At 42.5% G+C, this 19454-nt stretch overlaps 1 protein-coding gene across 2 annotated transcripts; it reads right to left on the bottom strand.

Moving 5' to 3' along the window:
- Window positions 1-1312: 1312 nt before the first annotated feature.
- Window positions 1313-10960, bottom strand: LOC119731575 (high affinity cationic amino acid transporter 1-like). Of its 2 annotated transcripts, XM_038204763.1 has the most exons (4): window positions 10825-10960; window positions 7383-9090; window positions 6054-6162; window positions 1313-1573 (listed from the first exon to the last, which is right to left on the bottom strand). In XM_038204763.1, exons 2-4 carry the CDS (start codon window positions 9057-9059, stop codon window positions 1491-1493), a joined length of 1869 nt encoding a protein of 622 aa, XP_038060691.1. In that variant the 5' UTR covers window positions 9060-9090; window positions 10825-10960; the 3' UTR covers window positions 1313-1490. The 2 variants fall into 2 exon arrangements, with proteins under 2 accessions (XP_038060691.1, XP_038060690.1); XM_038204762.1 differs by lacking the exon at window positions 1313-1573 and having other exon boundaries at window positions 5810-6162.
- Between the last annotated feature and the right edge of the window lie 8494 nt (window positions 10961-19454).

Below are 19454 nucleotides of genomic sequence, written 5' to 3'. Positions count from 1 at the left end.
TTTAGCATCGGGAACAATTATTGTACCCTGTCCCGTACTGCACGTCACGCCAAATGATGCGAAGAAAAACTTGCTGAGAACGTTGGGAAAATGGAGTCAATCTACTGAATTCAAAGTTGATTAGCCATTCATGCGCTCTCATGCATCACCGAAATTTGTAGACAAACAAACTGCATGATTTTTTAACCATTAATGTCCAACATGTTTACTTAGGTAAACTTACGTATTGGAATTCACGTCCATTTGTATCACCAAATGCCTGGGTTTTGTTGGTACCGTCCGTATCTTCACTACTGCAAGAATGATCCTACGTGACTTAAACATAAAAAATATAGCTCTCACTCGCTTGTTTTAGCACTATATAAAACACACTCATCCTGAAAACACAGTAAGTCTGGAGACAAGTGACAACTTCTGTATTAGTGATGGCGGGCTTCCTAGCAAGCACAGCACCAGCGGGATGAGGGAGGGGGTATACCCCAATATTTTATAAAGACTGCCCTTTCCATTCAAATGATTTTTTTTCACGAGCGCAATATTTGTAAATGATGCTTGGCAGCAGTTTGAAGGAAAACAAACATTCTGTGGTGATTAAATAAAACATTCAAAAGGCTACACTCTCTGCACTCGCATGATTACAATTTCAAAGGTCTTAATTTAGACAAATGTAATGAACGGTGCAATAAAGTTTAAAGAAACAAATTGCTTTTGTGTTTTTCTTCTTATTCAAGCCAAACGTGCATGCACAGGCCTGAGCTTATTATTCCCCCAGAAGACTCTACAAGAAGGTGCAAGTCACGATGAAAACTAAGATCTCTTGATGATCGATACGGTGGATCGTTCGAGGGCGACTGCGATTTTCACAGTTATAGTCAATAACAGTGTACTTTATTCCTGTGTTATTTATATTGAAGTGGAGCACGCCACATATTTTTGTTCATCAAGTCACTTTCGTTTAGACTCAGCCCGTAGATTTGCTTTAATCATGACGGTCCGATCATGTTCGAATCTTCAGGCCTACCGCCTTGGTCCTTTGGAAATTTTGGATTAACCTATTAAAGCTGATACATTTCGCCACTTGTGAAACGTGACTCGCAGTTTTAAAGGTAAGAAAGGTCAATGACATGAATGCATGTAATGACTAATGGGAAGTCAGGTTGGCGTAGCGGTACTTTCCTGATCCTCGCCTTCCACCGCTGTGACCCTGGTTCGAATCCCGCCGGCGCCAATATAGTGGATTGGGTTTTCCTCAGAATATTCTCCTGAGCTTTTCCTAACACCTCTAAAACTGTAATTTCTTCTCATTGTCTTCTCTGTACATATTTCTTCAGGCTTGCGAGCTACAGTGCCTAAGGCGCTTTTAAGGACTCTTTTGTTTCAGTACCAGTAATTAATAATAACTAATAATAAGAAGAAAACGGTAACTAATCAGTGCAGGCCTCTACTGGACTCAGCTGTCGTTGGGGGCGCTGTCTTCAAAACCACTGGACTCAGTTGTCGTTGGGGGCGCTCTCTTCAAACCTCGTACTTGCCAAACTGTGTCTCACTCCGTACACCAAATACAACAACAGTCCTGAAAGAAGAGGAAACAAACATTCATTTCCGTTCAATGCTCAAGTTTCGGGAACCAAGTTATTTACCCTAACTCCAGTGTTCATCCAGCAGAAATCGACTGAAATCTTTGAAATGCACCTTCCATGCAGCTTGTTCTATCGTGATAATTCAAAGGGTGCCTGAGGTTCGGAGCCGTATATTGAGTGCGACTAGTCTGAGTATCACCTGTTAACCACGGAGCCAAGAGTCTTCTGTAGAACGTCTCATATGTCTAGACATGCAGATATTATGCAAGCCGCGCGCCAGCCAATCGGATATGACTTTACTAAATCGTGACGGCCTTTTTATTCCAAAATCAGGACTAAATGGTTTGATTGGTCAATTCGAATGCAGTGTTTTGTAATACAACAACAACCGGGCGCTTTATCGCGTAACATGATACAGAGCGCGTGACACAGGTTTTTTAAAATCAATTGTCTATTACGCGGAACGGGTGAATGACCGAAGACCCGATATAGGAAGCGCCCGCTGATTGGTCAAATCTAGGAGGTCAAGAGGCGGTTGTCTTGCCTTATTAATCAGTGAATCTGCTCACATTATCATAGACCACGGCATACTTCGCATTCGCCGTTGTATATTACATAAACTATCTTGTGTGACAACAGTGGAACATACAGATCCATACAGGTCCGTTACGCAACCCCGTCGCCAGCTCCGAACATTAAGGGGGCCATAATAGTATACACATATAGACTGGCACTGAGGTCACTAGTGCTCGTCTATGCGCCCCGTGGGACTGTGAGTGACCAGAAGAGGGTCACATTTCCCGAGGCCAAAAATAGGACCCTCTTCTGGTTACTCACAGGCCCGAGGGGGGGCAGAGACGTGCACTCCTGACCGAATTATGCCAGTCCATATGTGTTTTGTAACTTACCTCTGTCCAAAAAAAAAATACAAATAAGAAAACAAACTTTTCAGAGTTTTATCACTGTTTTAATTCAACAATTAATTCATAAGCAATTCAACTATGAGCAATATAACAATAAAGAAACGGTTTTAGTTTCCCTAGATTCAGTTGTTGAGTTTGAGTTTTTTAGAGGGCACTGTAACCAGTCAAAAAAATTGAGTCTAGTGCCCGATCGGGCACTGTACTCCGGAAATTACGCGCGCGCCCTGTCTTGACGCGCGTCTAGTTCACGCTGACGCGAATTTCATGCACTAGCCTATATTAGTGAACCACACGTGACCGTGTTTCATTCAACCAGGATGAAGAACCAGCAAGAGGTGTGTAATAATACGGGTACACCACGGCAATAAAATTTGCATAGACATCACTGATAAAAGTAATGCCCACACTTCGGATCCTTTTTAAAATACTCAGAACTCTCACAGGTGATCAGGATCTACGGAAAATTGTTATATGGATAACAAAGATACCATTCAGGCAGGTAGTCCAGTGACATTACAGCAACAGTACCTACCGGTGACCTTTTATAAAAGTTATACAAATGCACTGCAAAGAAAATTCAACTGAAATACGTGTACACCTTATCGTTTGGAGACATGTAGGCCTGTATTGCATCGTTAATAGAAGACCTATACTTTATCGTTTGAAGACATATACTTTATCGTTTGAAGACATGTACAGGGTGCATCAGAATGATCTGGATCAAAGTTCACCATTTTTTATCGTGGCAAATAGAATAAAAACTGAGTGTTTCAAATGAATGGTTACACCTTGTCTTCCACAGGAAGTTTGAATTTTTCAAATTAGTAGCTGTGGCGAGGAGTTATGCCATTTTCATTGATGCGGCTCAGTTCCAGTCTGCACACGGAATTTGCTTTTCCTTTTCAAATGTGTCAATAACTTCAGGACGAGTCAGTCACCAAGGCTAGGTTTCTATTAATACACTGCTTCACTTCAGTATGCGATTTCAATAAATTTGTTGAACCATGGAACCGTGGTCAGAGTGTTTTTGAGCGTGTGTTCTTTGCTTCACTTCAGTATGCGATTTCAATAAATTTGTTGAACCATGGAACCGTGGTCAGAGTGTTTTTGAGCGTGTGTTCTTTGCTAGTGCTTTTCTTTATAATGGTACAATAATGGATATATATATATGCATGAAACTTTCTCCAAATATGTCCAGAAAAACAGCCCATGACACATCTCATTTGCACTTGTTTTGATAATTGCTACATATTTGTAATTTTTTCTTTAATTACCAGTGTCTTCTTTCGTTCATTGATATAGAAAATTTGAAAGGGAAATGTTCGAAGATTTACACCCCGAGTGTTTTTTTTTTTTATTTTCATTTTCGATCAGATGACGTCTCACAGTTTGTCTTTTCCCGCAGTGTATTTCTTGACATCTTGCATGCTATCGAAACCTACATGCAGGGGCGGCGGAACGCTTTTCAAATTGTGGGGGGGGGGGGGGGGGATACCAAAAGGGGCAATTATCAAGAAATAGGGGCACCTTCCCGTCGGTGTGAAAGTGAGAGCCCTTCGGCCTCCGCATTGGCGGATCTAGAACTACATTTTTTTCAGGGGGCAAAAAAAAAAGTGGTCCGCAAAAAAGGGGTCCACAGATTCACGTGGGGTTCGGGGCGCGCTTAAGGGCACCGTAAAAAATGGATTCTACTAGATGCTCTGTGGTGCGATCAGAGGCAGTTTCTTACCACTTTAACCAATTTTGTTTGAAGGAAAAGATGGTAGTGTAGGGCCTACGTAGTGGCTGCCTTTCCCCCACGGATCCGCCCTTGGGCCTTCGGCACACCGCACACCCTCCGCCCCCGGCAGTAACCTCTCTGGGTCCGCCCATGAAATTGACTAGTTAAGAAGAGAGACCATTTTTTTTATCGCGAGAGGGGCACTGTTGCTTTTGATGAACAGTAACCGAAACTAGAGTATGATTTGGAATAGGAATTCCAAAAGCAGGAAGATTGTGGCAGATCTACATACTATAGTGCTACTTTAAATTTGTTTTACCAAGCTAGAAGTTTACATGTAAAGAGTAATATGTAGTTACCCTTTCGGCTTAGCTTACTGTTCAAAATGACCACCACCAAAATAAATTGTTGTTGTTTGGATTGATGATTGATAGTGGATCGTTCGAGTGTAACTGCTCCTTAAAGCAGGCAAATTGTGGTGGATCCGGTAAGAGTGGGCGTCAATACAACAGATTCACTGATTGGATCTCAGGCTCCACAGGGCGAAAAATTGGCTAATCGAGAAATTTGTACAATCAGTATAAAGGCAATTCATCCGAGAGTGAACCTTTGTAAATAGAACGCATCGTTTGTGAGTTACAGCGGTGAACACAAGCACAGCGCGACCGCCCCCACTGAAAAGTGGGTAATTCTTCCTGGGTCATCAAAATAGGGGCACCTTCCCGTCGGTGTGAAAGTGAGAGCCCTTCGGCCTCCGCATTGGCGGATCTAGAACTACATTTTTTTCAGGGGGCAAAAAAAAAGTGGTCCGCAAAAAAGGGGTCCACAGATTCACGTGGGGTTCGGGACGCGCTTAAGGGCACCGTAAAAAATGGATTCTACTAGATGCTCTGTGGTGCGATCAGAGGCAGTTTCTTACCACTTTAACCAATTTTGTTTGAAGGAAAAGATGGTAGTGTAGGGCCTACGTAGTGGCTGCCTTTCCCCCACGGATCCGCCCTTGGGCCTTCGGCACACCGCACACCCTCCGCCCCCGGCAGTAACCTCTCTGGGTCCGCCCATGAAATTGACTAGTTAAGAAGAGAGACCATTTTTTTTTATCGCGAGAGGGGCACTGTTGCTTTTGATGGCCAGCTCAGTGACCGTTTATTCGCGTGAGGAGGAGCACTATTATTTTTATAGGCCACTTTGGGGCACAATTTTAATGTTGCAAGCGGGGCACTATCTGTGTTTGTCAAAAATTTAAAAACCTCATTTTCTCGAATCATATTCATAAATTGAAATTCCATTATTTTGTGTATTAATATTTAGGCCTTGTCTCACGCTTGTCCTGTCTGTCTCACGTATTCTTTTGTTTGTCCCTTTGTCGTATGTTTGTCCATAGGTAAGGGCACAAAAGCGTTCTGCTTAACCTTATACCTAAATGTTGTCATTTAATTCCACACTTCATAATTAATCACTGTGTACATAACTATCAAATATTATACTAGTGACTTTTCCTAATGTATACATGTTTGTGCATTATTGTCATGAATGACATCATTGAAATAAATGTTACTAACTAATAAAATTGTGCTTCCGAGGGGCAGTTTTACATCTCAAGAAGTTATCCCGAGAGAAGCACTATTGTTTTTGATGGCCAATTTTCCATCTCGAGAGGGGCACAATGTTATTTTTGCGAGAGGGGTATTTGTGCTTTCAAGGGGTAGTAATCCATCTTGAGAAGGTGCACAATCTTCCTGCGATCATTATGTGCGTTTGAGGGGCAATTTTGTTGGCCTGGGAAAATGGGGGGGGGGGGGGCAAAAGCCCCCAAGACTGCTGGTTTACCTAACAACATCCAGATGAGTCCCTCAGCAAAAGACAGGGCATCCAGTTGGACGATTAGAATGACGTCACACAGCAGAGCAACGAGCGGTAGTAATGGCATCAACGGAACCTGGGAAAGAAAGACACAATTTGCATGTGCTGAGTGGATTCCGAGATTGGTAAGGTCTCGGGTGTTTTGAGCTCGAGCTCATATTGTCCGATATTTCCCGTTTCATTAATTTAAATCTGGTTCACTACATAAAAGTGGAACGGGATGTGACCAAGTCCTCATTTTATTGACATCTTTTCCCTCTAATTACTCACCTGTTTAGAGAGCTTAGAATTATGCTAACCACAATATTCTGTTGAAGGCAGTTTCATTCCATATGTAGATTAGACATTAGTTGGTGATCTGACCTCGGTATTTGCTGCACACGCTGTGCTGTTTATGTGCACAACCATCTTTGTTGTGGTTCTGGTACATGATATGCTTTTTAATGGAAGCAGCCATGTTTGTTTGATCATGTGATCAAAGTTTCCCAAACAAATAGTCCAAACGTTAAGTGAAAGGTCTCTTTGATATTGTAATACTTTATTTTGACTGTAATTAAGTTTTTCTTGTAGGCTATGGTGGCTTTGAGGAAAGTGTGAACTTTTTAACTTTCCCATAATGCATTGCGTCTTGCACATGGCCTGATTCTCTAACTGTGCTCAGCAGATCGAAGGATGATTTAATCCGCTTTTTTCTGTAACCATCCTATTAAAGACTATTTAGCTCACCCACGACAGGCCAACGAGGTAAATACCTTACTTAGTAATATTTCATCAATTTTACTCTCTCAAATATAGGGTTAAGTTAGGAAATAATGGTTTATTAAGTCAAAGCAATTGTGTCTTTTATGCACACATGGTATTCACTAATTTAGTAATGTAAATGTCCACAGTCATTTTGTTTAGGCCATACAAGTCTCTTTGAATAATTCCTTGCTTATTTATCACATTAACCTTCAAATTGTTGAGATCTATCCTTATGATTATCATTATTTACTTCTCAGATCTCACGGTGTCCATCCATAATGTCCAGATTCCATGGTGACTAAGTGTCATTAGCAACATTAAAGTCAGACATGATAGAGACATCAGTTAAGATCGTGTCAGCCTACAATTTGCTATGGTAGTTGGGTGCAGCTACAAACAGTACTTCGATATATGAATTTTTAAAGAAAAAGATTACACGTGTATCTTTGAAATGGGAAGTGCTTTTCAAGTCATTTAAGTTCGGTATAAACAGAACGGAGATACGAAATGTGGGGACCAGCCCAATTGTACAGGTGTACTATGTTTACTCACTTTGAATGAAAGTCCCGCGTCGTATGTAGGTAGAACCAGGAGAGGATAGCACATCATTAGAGAGAGGCTGCCGCTTACAATGACCCCGTAAATGAAGGCGCCCTCAAGATGCTGCAATTCCTTTATCATGTATGTCAACAGCGCCACCAACACGACTTCGAATAGAAAGTGGAAAGCGAGTGAGAAAACCACAGCCGTCCTTGGGTGTCGTTTTATCAAGTGAAGAATTGAAGATTGCGATGAATCCGACGGAGAATTCGCCAGGCAGTCGTGCATTCGGTTAGCATCAGTGGTGCTTTCGTTGCTTTCTGTGTTGGTCAGCGCATTCAGTTCGTTGACCGCCTGGTCGGGTGGGTTCAATTCGGCCATCTCAAGAGTTGACCCGTCTCCATTATCCTCATCTCCGCTGTCCAGGGGTACATAGCCACTCTGTGTACAGGGACTGTAGCGCAGAATGACTACAGCGGCACAAACTACCATAAACTCCATCAAATACAAAAGAGACATGATATTAATCACACTCACAAAGTCCATCATTACACTGAAAATGACGGCCAGGGATGTTCCAAACATGGTGGCCCAGATAGGTGTCTTGGTTCGCTCGTTGGTTTTGGCAAGCAGCGCAGGGAGCAGCCCATCACGTGACATCGGGTAGATGAATCGAGACAGACAGTAAGAGTGACTCAAAATTCCTCCCGTCATACTGCTGATAGCACCGAGGGATACGATATACCTCAACCAGTCAAGACCGATCATTTCGAATGCTGATGCAAAAGAAGTTTGTGGTTGGATCTCTTGGTAGTCGCTTAAGACAGTGAGTGACAGAGTGGCAGCAGTGTAAGCTGAAAATGACGCCCCGAAGGCATTGATGAGGCCGATGGGAAGGCCTCTGCTGGGGTTTTGGGCTTCTTCAGAGCTGAGCGCGATCGCCTCAAATCCACAGAACCCTACAAATGCTGCCACTGCACCTTTCATTACACCAGCGAAGCCTAAAGGGAAAAACCCGTGCTTTGTAAGCAGGGAGAAGTCCGAACAGAACATGGAAACTATGAATAGCAAAGAAACAACTGCCAAGTTAAGTGCTATTAATATATTGTTGACAATAGCATACATGTCCACATCCAACACGACAGGGAGGCTTCCGAGAAGTATCACAACACCGGCTGTGAAATCAGGAAAGCTGGCAACAGGAGGCGCGTCCCATTCCTCGCCCTGGAGAACAAATTCAATGGTGAAATTTCGTGTGTGGCCCCCGAGAACGTCGTCGAAGTAGGCGCTCCATCCTTGCGCTAAATACACGAGTGACATGACTCGTACTGCTATGGCATTCCAGCCGACCAAGAAGGCAACCAACTCTCCCAGAGACGCGTATGCGTACACGTAGGCTGCTCCCGTCTGGGGTACCTGGCCTGCACATTCCAGGAAGCAGAAGCCGTTCAGCAAAGCCACCGAGCCGGCAATGAGAAAGGACAGAACAGCCGCCGGTCCCGCCATCTCACCGGCTATTTCTCCTGGAAGGATGTAGACCCCAGAGCCCAGCATGGCTCCGATGCCAACGAACGTTAGATCGGCAGCGGTAAGGCATCGCTTTAGCGGGGTGGAGTTCGATTCTCTTACGGCATGTTTTCTCCTAGTGAAGAGGCCAAACATCCGCCTGCAGCTTTGAGCAAACGCCATTATGACCGAGTTAAATAAAGTCCGTTGTTATCTGTAATGTAAAAGGAATGAAGGATTGTTTTTATTCAGGTAGGGCAAATGCTCCCTTGCTCACGCTCGGAAAAAAAATGATAAATTTAGAATATAATGAACAAGTTAATGAATTTTGGGGAAACATTTGCTTTGCCCCCCCCCCCGGAAAAAATCCTGGCGACGCCCATACCCAACTGACCCTGAATAGCCAGTCAATAATATGTTTCTTGTCAAATCTGACTGATGTTTTTTTTTATCGTAGGTCTACATGTATACAACATTGACACAACGTGTATATTGTATACAACTTAAATAACATTTTCTAAAGCATATCAGAGACTCGATGATTATAAGGACATAATAAAGATCCAAAATGGTTACTATTATACTCTAAAGTTGTGCGCATTTCCTTTTTCCTCAGATATCATCAAGTAGTCTTGCCAAACCTCAGTATTGATGAGCTTCAAATTCACAAAGTTACTTATTGGCACATCAGTAACCCCAACAAAAAAAATGCGAAATCATGTGAAAAATTATAACATCTTGATATTTAGCCCAAAAAAAAAAACACGAAAAAGGGGGAAATTTAATTAGATGTCCGTAAATTGGGCTAGATTAGGGTTGCCTAAAGTCGAGGACTTGAACAAATTCAAGGAAATCCCCCCAAATAAGAGATTATTGTTGTTTACAATAATTATGTCCACGTACACACGTTTTCTTACCAATAAATTTGGGAAATTCCTTGAACTTGTTCACGTTTCCCAAGTTAGGCAACCCTTCACCTACTTTTTAGCCCAATTTACGGACACCTGGTGTTTTCTCCGTTTTTTTCTGGACTAATAATATAATGTTATCATTGTTCACATGGTTTTCCATAAAAGTTTGAATAGGGTAACTGTGCCAGTAAGCAACTTGGTGAATTTGAAACTCATCAATACTAAGGTTTGGCAACACTATACTAGGTGATATCTGGAGACAAGGTAAATGCGGGCAACTTTAGGGTATAATAGTAGCCACGTGGATCGTTACTATATCCAGTCACTTATATGCTTTAGAAAATGTTATTAAAGTAAGGATGTGTAAGCAGAATCACGAAAATATACTTTTCAAAAAATAACAAAATACAGAATATAACCAGATATGGGAACAAATATATTACACGGTAGGTGTTTACGATTTATGCAAATTAGGCACCCTACCCAACAGAATTTCAGGTGTCACCCCTTCAAAATATCTTATCTTGGGATATAAGAATCTATCTGCCAAGTTTGGTGCTTTGGACCAGTCGGTCACGATCTTGCCAAAAAATGGGTCTAAGCCACAAAAAGTGTGGAAAAAGAAGAGGGGAAAAGACACCCCCCCCCCCCCCCCAAAAAAGGAAGAAGATAACAACAACATTAGATGTTTCGGTGTGCACACCGAAACAGCTAAAACAACATCATCATCATCATCATCTTTGGTTGGCAAACTCACCGTTTACAACATGTCATCGACGTAAATTACGAGATCCAGTAACAAAATAAAATCCAGTAATCAAAACTGACCCACAACGCTCAATTCATAGCAGTGTCGACAAGCTGTGTGTAGGCCTACTTCCCTTCAGAATGTAACTGGAAACGAGAACGTGCATTCATATAGGCGACAAAAATGCTGCAGTCTCATATTCCTGACAAATGTCTTTGTCGATTTTCCATGGAATTTCGAACAATGAACATTTGTATTTAGTAATTACGTAGACTTTCCTATAACTTACCAGATGCAAGGCTTTGTCGACAGTCACGTATACAAGGCTGCTACTTGTGAAGTAGAGAGCTATTGTGAATTTCGCTTTATATCATACTGCAAACCCGTTTTAGGTGATTGATCATGAACAAGATCCTTCATCCTTGTTTTCGTGTGGGCTTGTTTTTGTTGTTGTTTTGTTAAGCCACTGATGGATGAACCCTCTGCTCACAAAACACAGACGACCTGAGCAGTCCGGTTTCATGTACCTTCTACCGAATACTGACCTCAAATGAAGTTCACATATGGCTATATGGAATTCAAAGGCCATAGAGCAACAAAAGGGGTTATATAGGCCCTAAAGATTTTTCACCCTCACAATTTCTGTGCCATTCAGGGTCGGCGAAAAGGACAGATTTGGCTTTCAATATGCGTATTCATTTCCACGGATTTGATTTATGTCAACAGCTGCCCTGGGGATTTTCACCGATAATTTTGACCCACAACGAGTTGTACTGTACAGATAGTCCGAACATTTGGGACTTTCAATTCTGTGTATGAGAGTCCCAAAAACTTAAGGTACCGAAAGCATGCAATACAAGAAAATAGACTGGCACATAAAACAACCAGTCCAACAACTCTTCGGAACTGCATCAATCAACTGTCAGCTGACTTTGCCAAAAGAAACATCTAGGATGTCGGGTACTAGGTCACTATTTATACACATTTCTCCTTAGTCAGGCACCAGACTATTGACACTGAATGAAGAAGTCAGTCTTGTCAAACAGATGGACCATCGATGGACATGTAGAAATCTAGTCATTAGCCTCATTTTGAAATCACTTGACTTCCCTCTCTTGTGCAAGCCACTGCCAAATATTAAAGAAAAGTCTCCTTTAAAAATTGAACTGAGTCTTCACACTTGGTTGGTGAAATACTGAGGAACTTTGCCCAGTTACAGTTTTGGAGAAATTTGCTGGTTAAAGAGTGAGTAAAATTGGCCTGATCTTCTTTTGCATCGATTTGATGAGCAATTATAAGGTCCAGTCTGCTGTACAGGTGGAGTCAAAATACGAATCCCAAATGTCAGGACCATATTTATAATACAGGTTTGCATGTAGCACTTTCAAAATCTAGGACATGAAAGCCCTTAATACGTTTTCTTTTAGTACAAGAATCATTCAATCACTCATGTACTCTTCAAGTTACGGAATATTGAATACAAACACCGTTTCAAAGTTCTGCCCACGGATCACAAAAAGGTAAGTGTTCTTTCAGCAGAACGAAAACCATTCACATGTGATGTTGTTTCGTTTTACTGAAAGAACGATGACGTGTGTCTAGAAGCGCACTGCGGCACCTGTGTGACCTGCCCCACTTCTGACACCGTATGTGGCGGTCGACGGTGCCTACACTGCCTATATAGGCTTGCCCTCGACCTACGCGACGAGCGGCTGCAGAAAAGGCCAGGGGAACAGGTCCGTTTTGGGGCACTCTACCACCAGGCGGTCGCGGTACGTGTAATCAACACTTTAAGCTTGGGGTTGAACATAGGCGGAACACAGGGGAACGGGATGGGACTGGAGTCTGATGCTCCTACAACACAGCGCTCAAACTTTACAGCAGCCAGAATGTGTAATTATAGAGTTATTATTTATTCTAACACACTCAGGTATAGGCTTAAATAAGTGGCGCCTATATCTCTCGATTAGTCCATTGTTAATCACAGAAACCGGTATGTGGTGAACGATCAGATCAACGACGATTCTTCTAATTAATGTGGAACTCTATTAAAGACATGGGTCTTCTAACTGTGACCTGTTACAGTCTTTCCGGAAAGCAAAGGTGCACTGGACCGAGTTACACGGCTCACTAGACTACAATCCCGGCCAAAATGGTTGGGACACTTCCTGAGCCTGCCCCGGTCACCCACTCCCCCGCTCCCCCGGTCAATGTTGTTCTCTCCAGCTGATGGAGCACACACCGCGCAACGAGAGACCAAATTGAACGGGGTTGGGGGCCCAACGAGACTTGGCAAGGATTGTAGTACCATAGAGCAAAGACCCATGGGCCTCGCTCTATGGTAGTACTGACGACAGACATCTACCGTGATACAGGACTGCTGCCAGGAAATTCTGGCGGGATTGAAAAAGGACTGACAGTGATCTGACGGGACTACCACGGACTGCTCTCTGACAGGACTTTACTTTAGACACCCAAGGTATACTATAGATACCTAATAATTATTATGAGAGCCCGAGGCAACAACCTCTGATCTTCTTGGGTTGCACTGGCTACTACGCCTTCGCGTAAAAGTTGGTATTCATTTTCAGTAGGTTTTCAAACAACACAAGGCAGGATTAGGTAGATTTGGTTTGTTTTCTTTAATTTTTTTTATGGAGTTCCAGACTGAGTCAGCGGCAATAAAAAAGTCCTTTTTTCTTCTTGGGTCGGGAGCCCATAATAGGTTCGGTCCGAAATGCGAACCAAAGAAATAAAAAGTGATGCCACGATTCAAAAGCAGCTATTGTAACTACATGTTTTGTAATACTATTACAACTACAAGTGTGTATTAAACAAAATTGCTAAACCAGGCTTTATTAAGGCTGAGCGATTCGCTTAAAAATATACATGCACATAAATTCACAACACAAACTTAAAAAAAAAGGTATTTGCATAAGTTAATTCTTTGTCAAATTACAAAAAAATGGGTAAAATAACAAATACATGCAAAAGTATATTAAAATTAACAGGATTATGTTCAGATGCATCAAAGAAAAGTAAAAAGCAAAAAACTACTTAAAATCCCATCTGAAAAAAAACCCAGTTTTTTTGCACAGGTTGATACTCGGCTGAAATAAATAAAGTATGAAACATTAAAGTTAAAAAAAAAACAGTTGTACATTTGTAGTACAAAGAAATAGCGTTTTTAAAAAAGGCAGCACAAGTTGTAAAAATCCAAACGTTAGTTCCTGCATCCTGCTGTAGTTTCACAGCTTTTGCTGTTAAATGACAAAAACGTGTACAACCACACACCTGTTTTAAGAAAAATATTAGAAATTGCACAATTCAAGTATATTTTTTGCAAAGTCGTCGGTAGCATCACCAAATTAAGAATACAATAAAAAAACAAAACCATGCAAAATTACATGAAATCAGTAGTAACACCTTTTTTTCACATCAACGAAAAATGTAAAGCCAAAATCGTGTGTAAAAATACTACAGAAGTTTGTAACATCTTGGTATATGATTAATTCGTCGCGCAATTATTTTGTTAGTTGTTTTCAATTTTGTGGGTTAACACTTGAACTTAATCAAGACCGCAATCAAACCTTTTACCAACTGGGTTCTAGAATCATCTAAAATTTCCAGATGTTTTGGAGGGAATTAATACACAATTTGGTAGTAAAGTTCGCTTTCTTATAATATACTTTTTTTAGAACATTATGGAAAAAAGAGGGGAGGGGCGGGTTATTTTAAAAGCTTAGTCAGCATGTGCCGAAAGGCATGCATGATACAAGCTATGCTTTCTAGGTTTTGCCATCTCTTTTGGCCTTGATCACTCAACTAATACTTCTATTCTTCTTCATCTCTGCCATTAAGAGGGAATGAAGTGTTTGTGTTGTTGTGGCTTCCACTGAAAAACTTTCTCTGAATTAATATCAGGCCTACTGGTTTCATATGTGATGCCATTGAAGAAGTTTCTAGAAACGTATCAGCCTACGGAACTGTTTTAGTGATAAGAACAAAAGCTTTATACGGCTTCAGTCGTAAAACGCAGGCGTTTTCCTAAATATAATTCATTTACCTCAGGGGTAATGTTTCCCTACCAATGTAAATGTGCAGATTAGAGGAAGCTGGTGTAGTATTCCCCCAGCGGGCCCTTTCCCCGAAACCGATCGGAATTCGTCCAATGTATCTGTCGTCCGGCGACCTGCTCCCTCTAAGACCTTCGGGCTCCTTCAGTTCCACTGCAGGGCCTGTCGCTCGGAAAACCAGCTTAGTTTCATCGGCCCAAATCACATGTAAACCATTGACACAGAGGAGTTCGGTCCTGGAGAGACGATGCCAAAGTTCACCTGACACTCTGTCCTAAACTCTTGTCCAGCGGTGATTGTCAAACAGTGTCCCGAGTCTAGGTTCCACAAACTCGCTTTAGCCTCGTCATCGAGTGAAAAAGCTCCCATTATATACTTTGCATCAAGTTGCAATTTGAAAACATAAAGTCTCCGTCTGGACACCGGAAGCTTCGCAGACATTCCCCCTTGTTCAATCCCATAGTTTCAAATTCTCTGCAGCGCTGGATGCCATGTCCCCGAACAGAGAAAGATCCTGGATGCTTCTTTCATGGCCTCTCAATGTGTGGCGTAATGTCCCATCGACACTGCTCCAGACGCAAAACTCCCTTAAATCACCCGCCTCGGACGGCTGACCGATCATTGTCTCGCCATCCAACTGATAGCTACTTATCACGGGGCGAGAGCCATAGACGAATCCCACCAACCTCTTTCCAGTTTCACAATCAAAGGTCCTGACAAAGAAGCCTCTCCCACGGATGGTGAAGCATCCGACAGTTAAAGCTGTCCCTTTCGACACAATCACCTTTTTGGGATCCCAAAGCCCCTTCCAGAGCGAGCAATACGTTGGATTTGAGTCACACAAACTTACTTCCCATACCCAGGGTGCGAACTTCCGAATCGTGATGCCCTTGGTATCGCATTGGACAAAATGGTTCCCGTCAAAGACTGTGCGTGGCGACTGCTGGATAAAATTGCGATAACGACCTTCAGCCCAATTGGCCTCCACTTCCTTGGCTCTTATGCAGGCTGCCTTCCACTCACAGGTTGGTTCCAACATCTCGGTGTTCTCCTCTCCTTTTAAGATACTGCTGTGATGTAAGAAACCCTCGTCCGGGTTCAGGTCAACAATTGTGCCGTAACGCTCCCAGCCACGGGCCACGCTTAAAGCTCGCCACAGAAAGTCCAGGTTGGTCCTCGCTCTCAAACCTCTGCTGCATCGAGCCAAACGGCACAAGTCAGTCTCTGAGACGTAGGACAGTATAACGTCGGTCACTAAAACGGGAAGATTGAGCAGAAATAGTCTACCGGACAGTCGATGCCTTCACTTTGTGATTGATACTGTAATTGCTGATGAGTAGCACCGAGAGAGGACTGACCTACAAACTCAGCCATGTCAAACCTGGGCATAAAAAATACCCAAAAGTTTATTTGTCAAAAAGTTAGAGATGCCTGATACATTGTATAATAATTTCGTCACTAGCAAAGACTTCTTCAAAGGCAAATGACACATAGACAAGAAACCAACATGCAGGGGAGAGGCACACAGGCAGCCTGAGGGTTGGTAGGAGAAACGCAAAGGAGGGATTGGGGGCGAAGGTGGACAGTGGATGAGAGATTAGGGAACAAGGTAGTGTTGTGGGAGTGGGAACAAAGGGGGGTGGGGGAAGAAGGGAAGTTGCAGGGGGAACAAAGGAGAGTGGTGATGAATGTCACAGCGTAAAGAGGAAGAAAGGGGAGGCAAGGACAGTGTTGTCAGTGTAAAGATGAAGGGATTGTGGGGAGGGGAAACAAAGGATAAGTGAAAACCTTAGATGGTAAGATGGATCTGAAATAAATTACACTTGGAGAGATAGAAACATATCAATCGTTGCCTAGTTGGATGTTGAGACCATGTGGTTCAACAGTCCGAAGACGCTTCATCCACACTTTCTCCCTACTTAGACGAACTGAGTCCTTACGACGGCCAAGTGATTCTATACCCTGTAAAGTCATATCGGAAATTGAATGGTTAGCGAGGTTGAAGTGGTAGCCAACAGGGGTGTCCAGTCTCTTGGTGTTGACAGTTGATCGATGACCATAGAAACGCTTTTTAAGCGTGTTCTTAGTCTCCCCAACATAATACTGTACTCCACAAACCCTGCAAGAGATGAGATATATGACATTTAGATGTGTTGCAGGTGATGTTGCCAATTGCGCTGTTAGTGGTGCCAGAAGAGTGCACAAAACCTTTATCATAGTACTGTTATTGGATACAGGGAACATGACTGAAATGGTGGCAGCATGATAAAGGTCTATAGTAGTTGGGACGATATACCTGATGTGTAACAGCACGTTTTTACCATAAAAGCGTCATCGTACGTGTCCTCGCGTGGTATAGTGCCGTTCTCGGATGACTGGATGTAGGATCTGCTCCATGTAATGTTTCCTGATTATGATGGATGCCTGGCCAATTTAGATTCTGATACAGCGTTATGATTCGAGTAAGATCGATCTGACTGTTAAATCTACGTAAATGGTAGTAGCGTGGCAGCAGTATACTACCCTGCCTTGTACACTACGCAAAGGGCAATACGAACACGGAAGTGTACAAATTAAATTCCGTCATATTTTACGGGCGCCTGTTGACATGAGTGCACAAACCGTGCCGGCCCTATACCCCCGAATTGTTCGTAGGCCCTAAGCACATGCCACGGTGCCTACTGTGCCTATTGGATAATCCGGTCTACATGTCCAATATATACTTTTTGTGTCCCCGGAAACAATATTAAGGGATATGATGAATACGTTGTGAACTTAATAACATTTTATTATGCTTTATCAAAAAAACTATGGAGGTAGTTTTAAAGCTTAAAGTTGCTTACCACAATAAACATTGATATCCTCTGGCCATGCATCAAATAGTTTCAATATTATTGAACTATATATGAAAACCCTCTTGGGACATCGACAATGGGTGCGAACGTAATCGGAAATTAAGAACAAGGTACTACAGTTACCTTTATAAAAACGTCATAGACATCGATAAAAAAAAAACCTGTGTCGCACGCGCTCTGTATCATATTCCGCGATATGCGCCTGGCTGTTGTTGTATTACAAAACACTGCTTTCGAATTTGCCAATCAAACCATTAGTCCTGATTTGGGAATGATTTTGGGTGGTTTTTTTTTTTTTTGGGGGGGGGGTTGTCAGAGTGGGGGGGATTCACATTGTTTTTAATGTATTTCTATGCAAAAAAAAGTGAGACAGAGCTGGGGGTGGGTGGGTTTGACACCACCCCCAGCCCAACTCAACCCCCCCCCCCCGGCTCCGCGCCTGTAACAGTATGCCCCTCACTTTATTGATAGTCGAAGCTCATCACCTCCGAAATTGCACCGTGGTTGCAATGGGCTGGTTGCGCACACATTGTACCGTTGTGATTTGAATTCAGGCGGGCGCAATTCGGAACTGCATGTATTAGTCTAGCCCGACTGCGTCTGGCCGTACAGTACTATCGCAAGCTCTGTAGTACGGCCAGACGCTCAATGCTTCCACACAGACTGAATTTTTTTCACGCTGATGTAGCGATTTTGCTACAGATTTTGATCGAGATTATCTTCTCGTCCAGGACAGAAATATCCAACGTTAAGGTTCCTAGTCGTAGAGAAACTCATACCTTTTTGAAAAAACGTTCTTTGGTCCCAATATTTTCATCCACCTGGCCAAAAGACGACTTTTAGTCATCATCTTCCACAAATATCGTCCTGAAAATGTCCTCCATGCGATTTCAAAATGGCGGCCGCGTTGTAATCATTGATCTCCATATACACAGACTGGATAGGACATCGCGTACGAACGTGCGTCCGCGCGCGCGTTTTTTGAAAAGGGTAAAGAACACAATTTCGCATTCGAGTTGTGTACACTTTCGAACAGAGGATTAAAAAATGAAGTTGGGTTTTCTTCGGTTTCTTTGTCATTTTTGAAAGAATAAAAGAAACAGAGATCTAAATTGATCAAAATCGATGAGGAGTATAGTCAAGGTGCGCGCAGCATTAGATTGCTGGAGTCGGGAAGTAAGGAGCGTTGAAGAATAGGACAATTATTCGCAAGTAAGTTGTTTTTTTAACGAGGCCTATAAAACATGGCATGGAGGAATATGAACATAGCAAATTATAATATCGTTAGTATTGTCGCTCTGAGTTTGAGGGGATGGAGGCCTGTGTGGTAGCTAGCGAGATATTCTGTTCAAATTCCATGCGAACTAGACCTGTCATGCTGGTCGCCGTCCATGTTTTTTTTTAAGACATAGGCCTAAACGTGCATGACTGACCCGGCAATGGCAATGAACAAAAGTATAGTTTATTCGAATAACCTTTATAACTTTTATATGCAAAATCTGATTGAATTATGTCTGCCTTGGCTTTAGCTCTACTCAATGGAGCGCTGGAACTTCGGTACCCTCCGTACAAGCTTGTACGGAGGGTACCGAAATTCCAGCGCTCCACTCAGTAGAGCTACCTTGTCTTAACGCCTACCGAAATGTTTCTATTATTTTTCTTTATAAAGAGAAACCGAGGAAATGGTTTATGCTAACTTACTGCACAACTGGCCGATTGACCTTCATATCAAACAAAGAACTTCAACAAAGCCATATAGCAAAAACCACCAGCTGCAGGACCGAGCCAGCGGACAAAAATTGAGAACTTCACGGAGGGATGGAATCGACTGTATCATCCACTGAATGGAACATGCGATGTGATAGGCATCTGAGCATTTGACTTAATCAATTTTTACGATGTGGAACTGTTAACATTGATTGATTTTGGTTTTGGAAAGAAGTTGTGGCTTTCAACGCAAGTATTTTTATGAGCTTCCAAGATGACTG

Source organism: Patiria miniata, unplaced genomic scaffold (genome assembly GCF_015706575.1).
Source record: "Patiria miniata isolate m_02_andy unplaced genomic scaffold, ASM1570657v1 HiC_scaffold_24, whole genome shotgun sequence".
Classification (NCBI taxonomy): Eukaryota; Metazoa; Echinodermata; class Asteroidea; order Valvatida; family Asterinidae; genus Patiria; species Patiria miniata.
The sequence above is the reverse complement of the archived record's forward strand: the minus strand, read 5'-3'. Positions and strand labels throughout refer to the sequence as shown.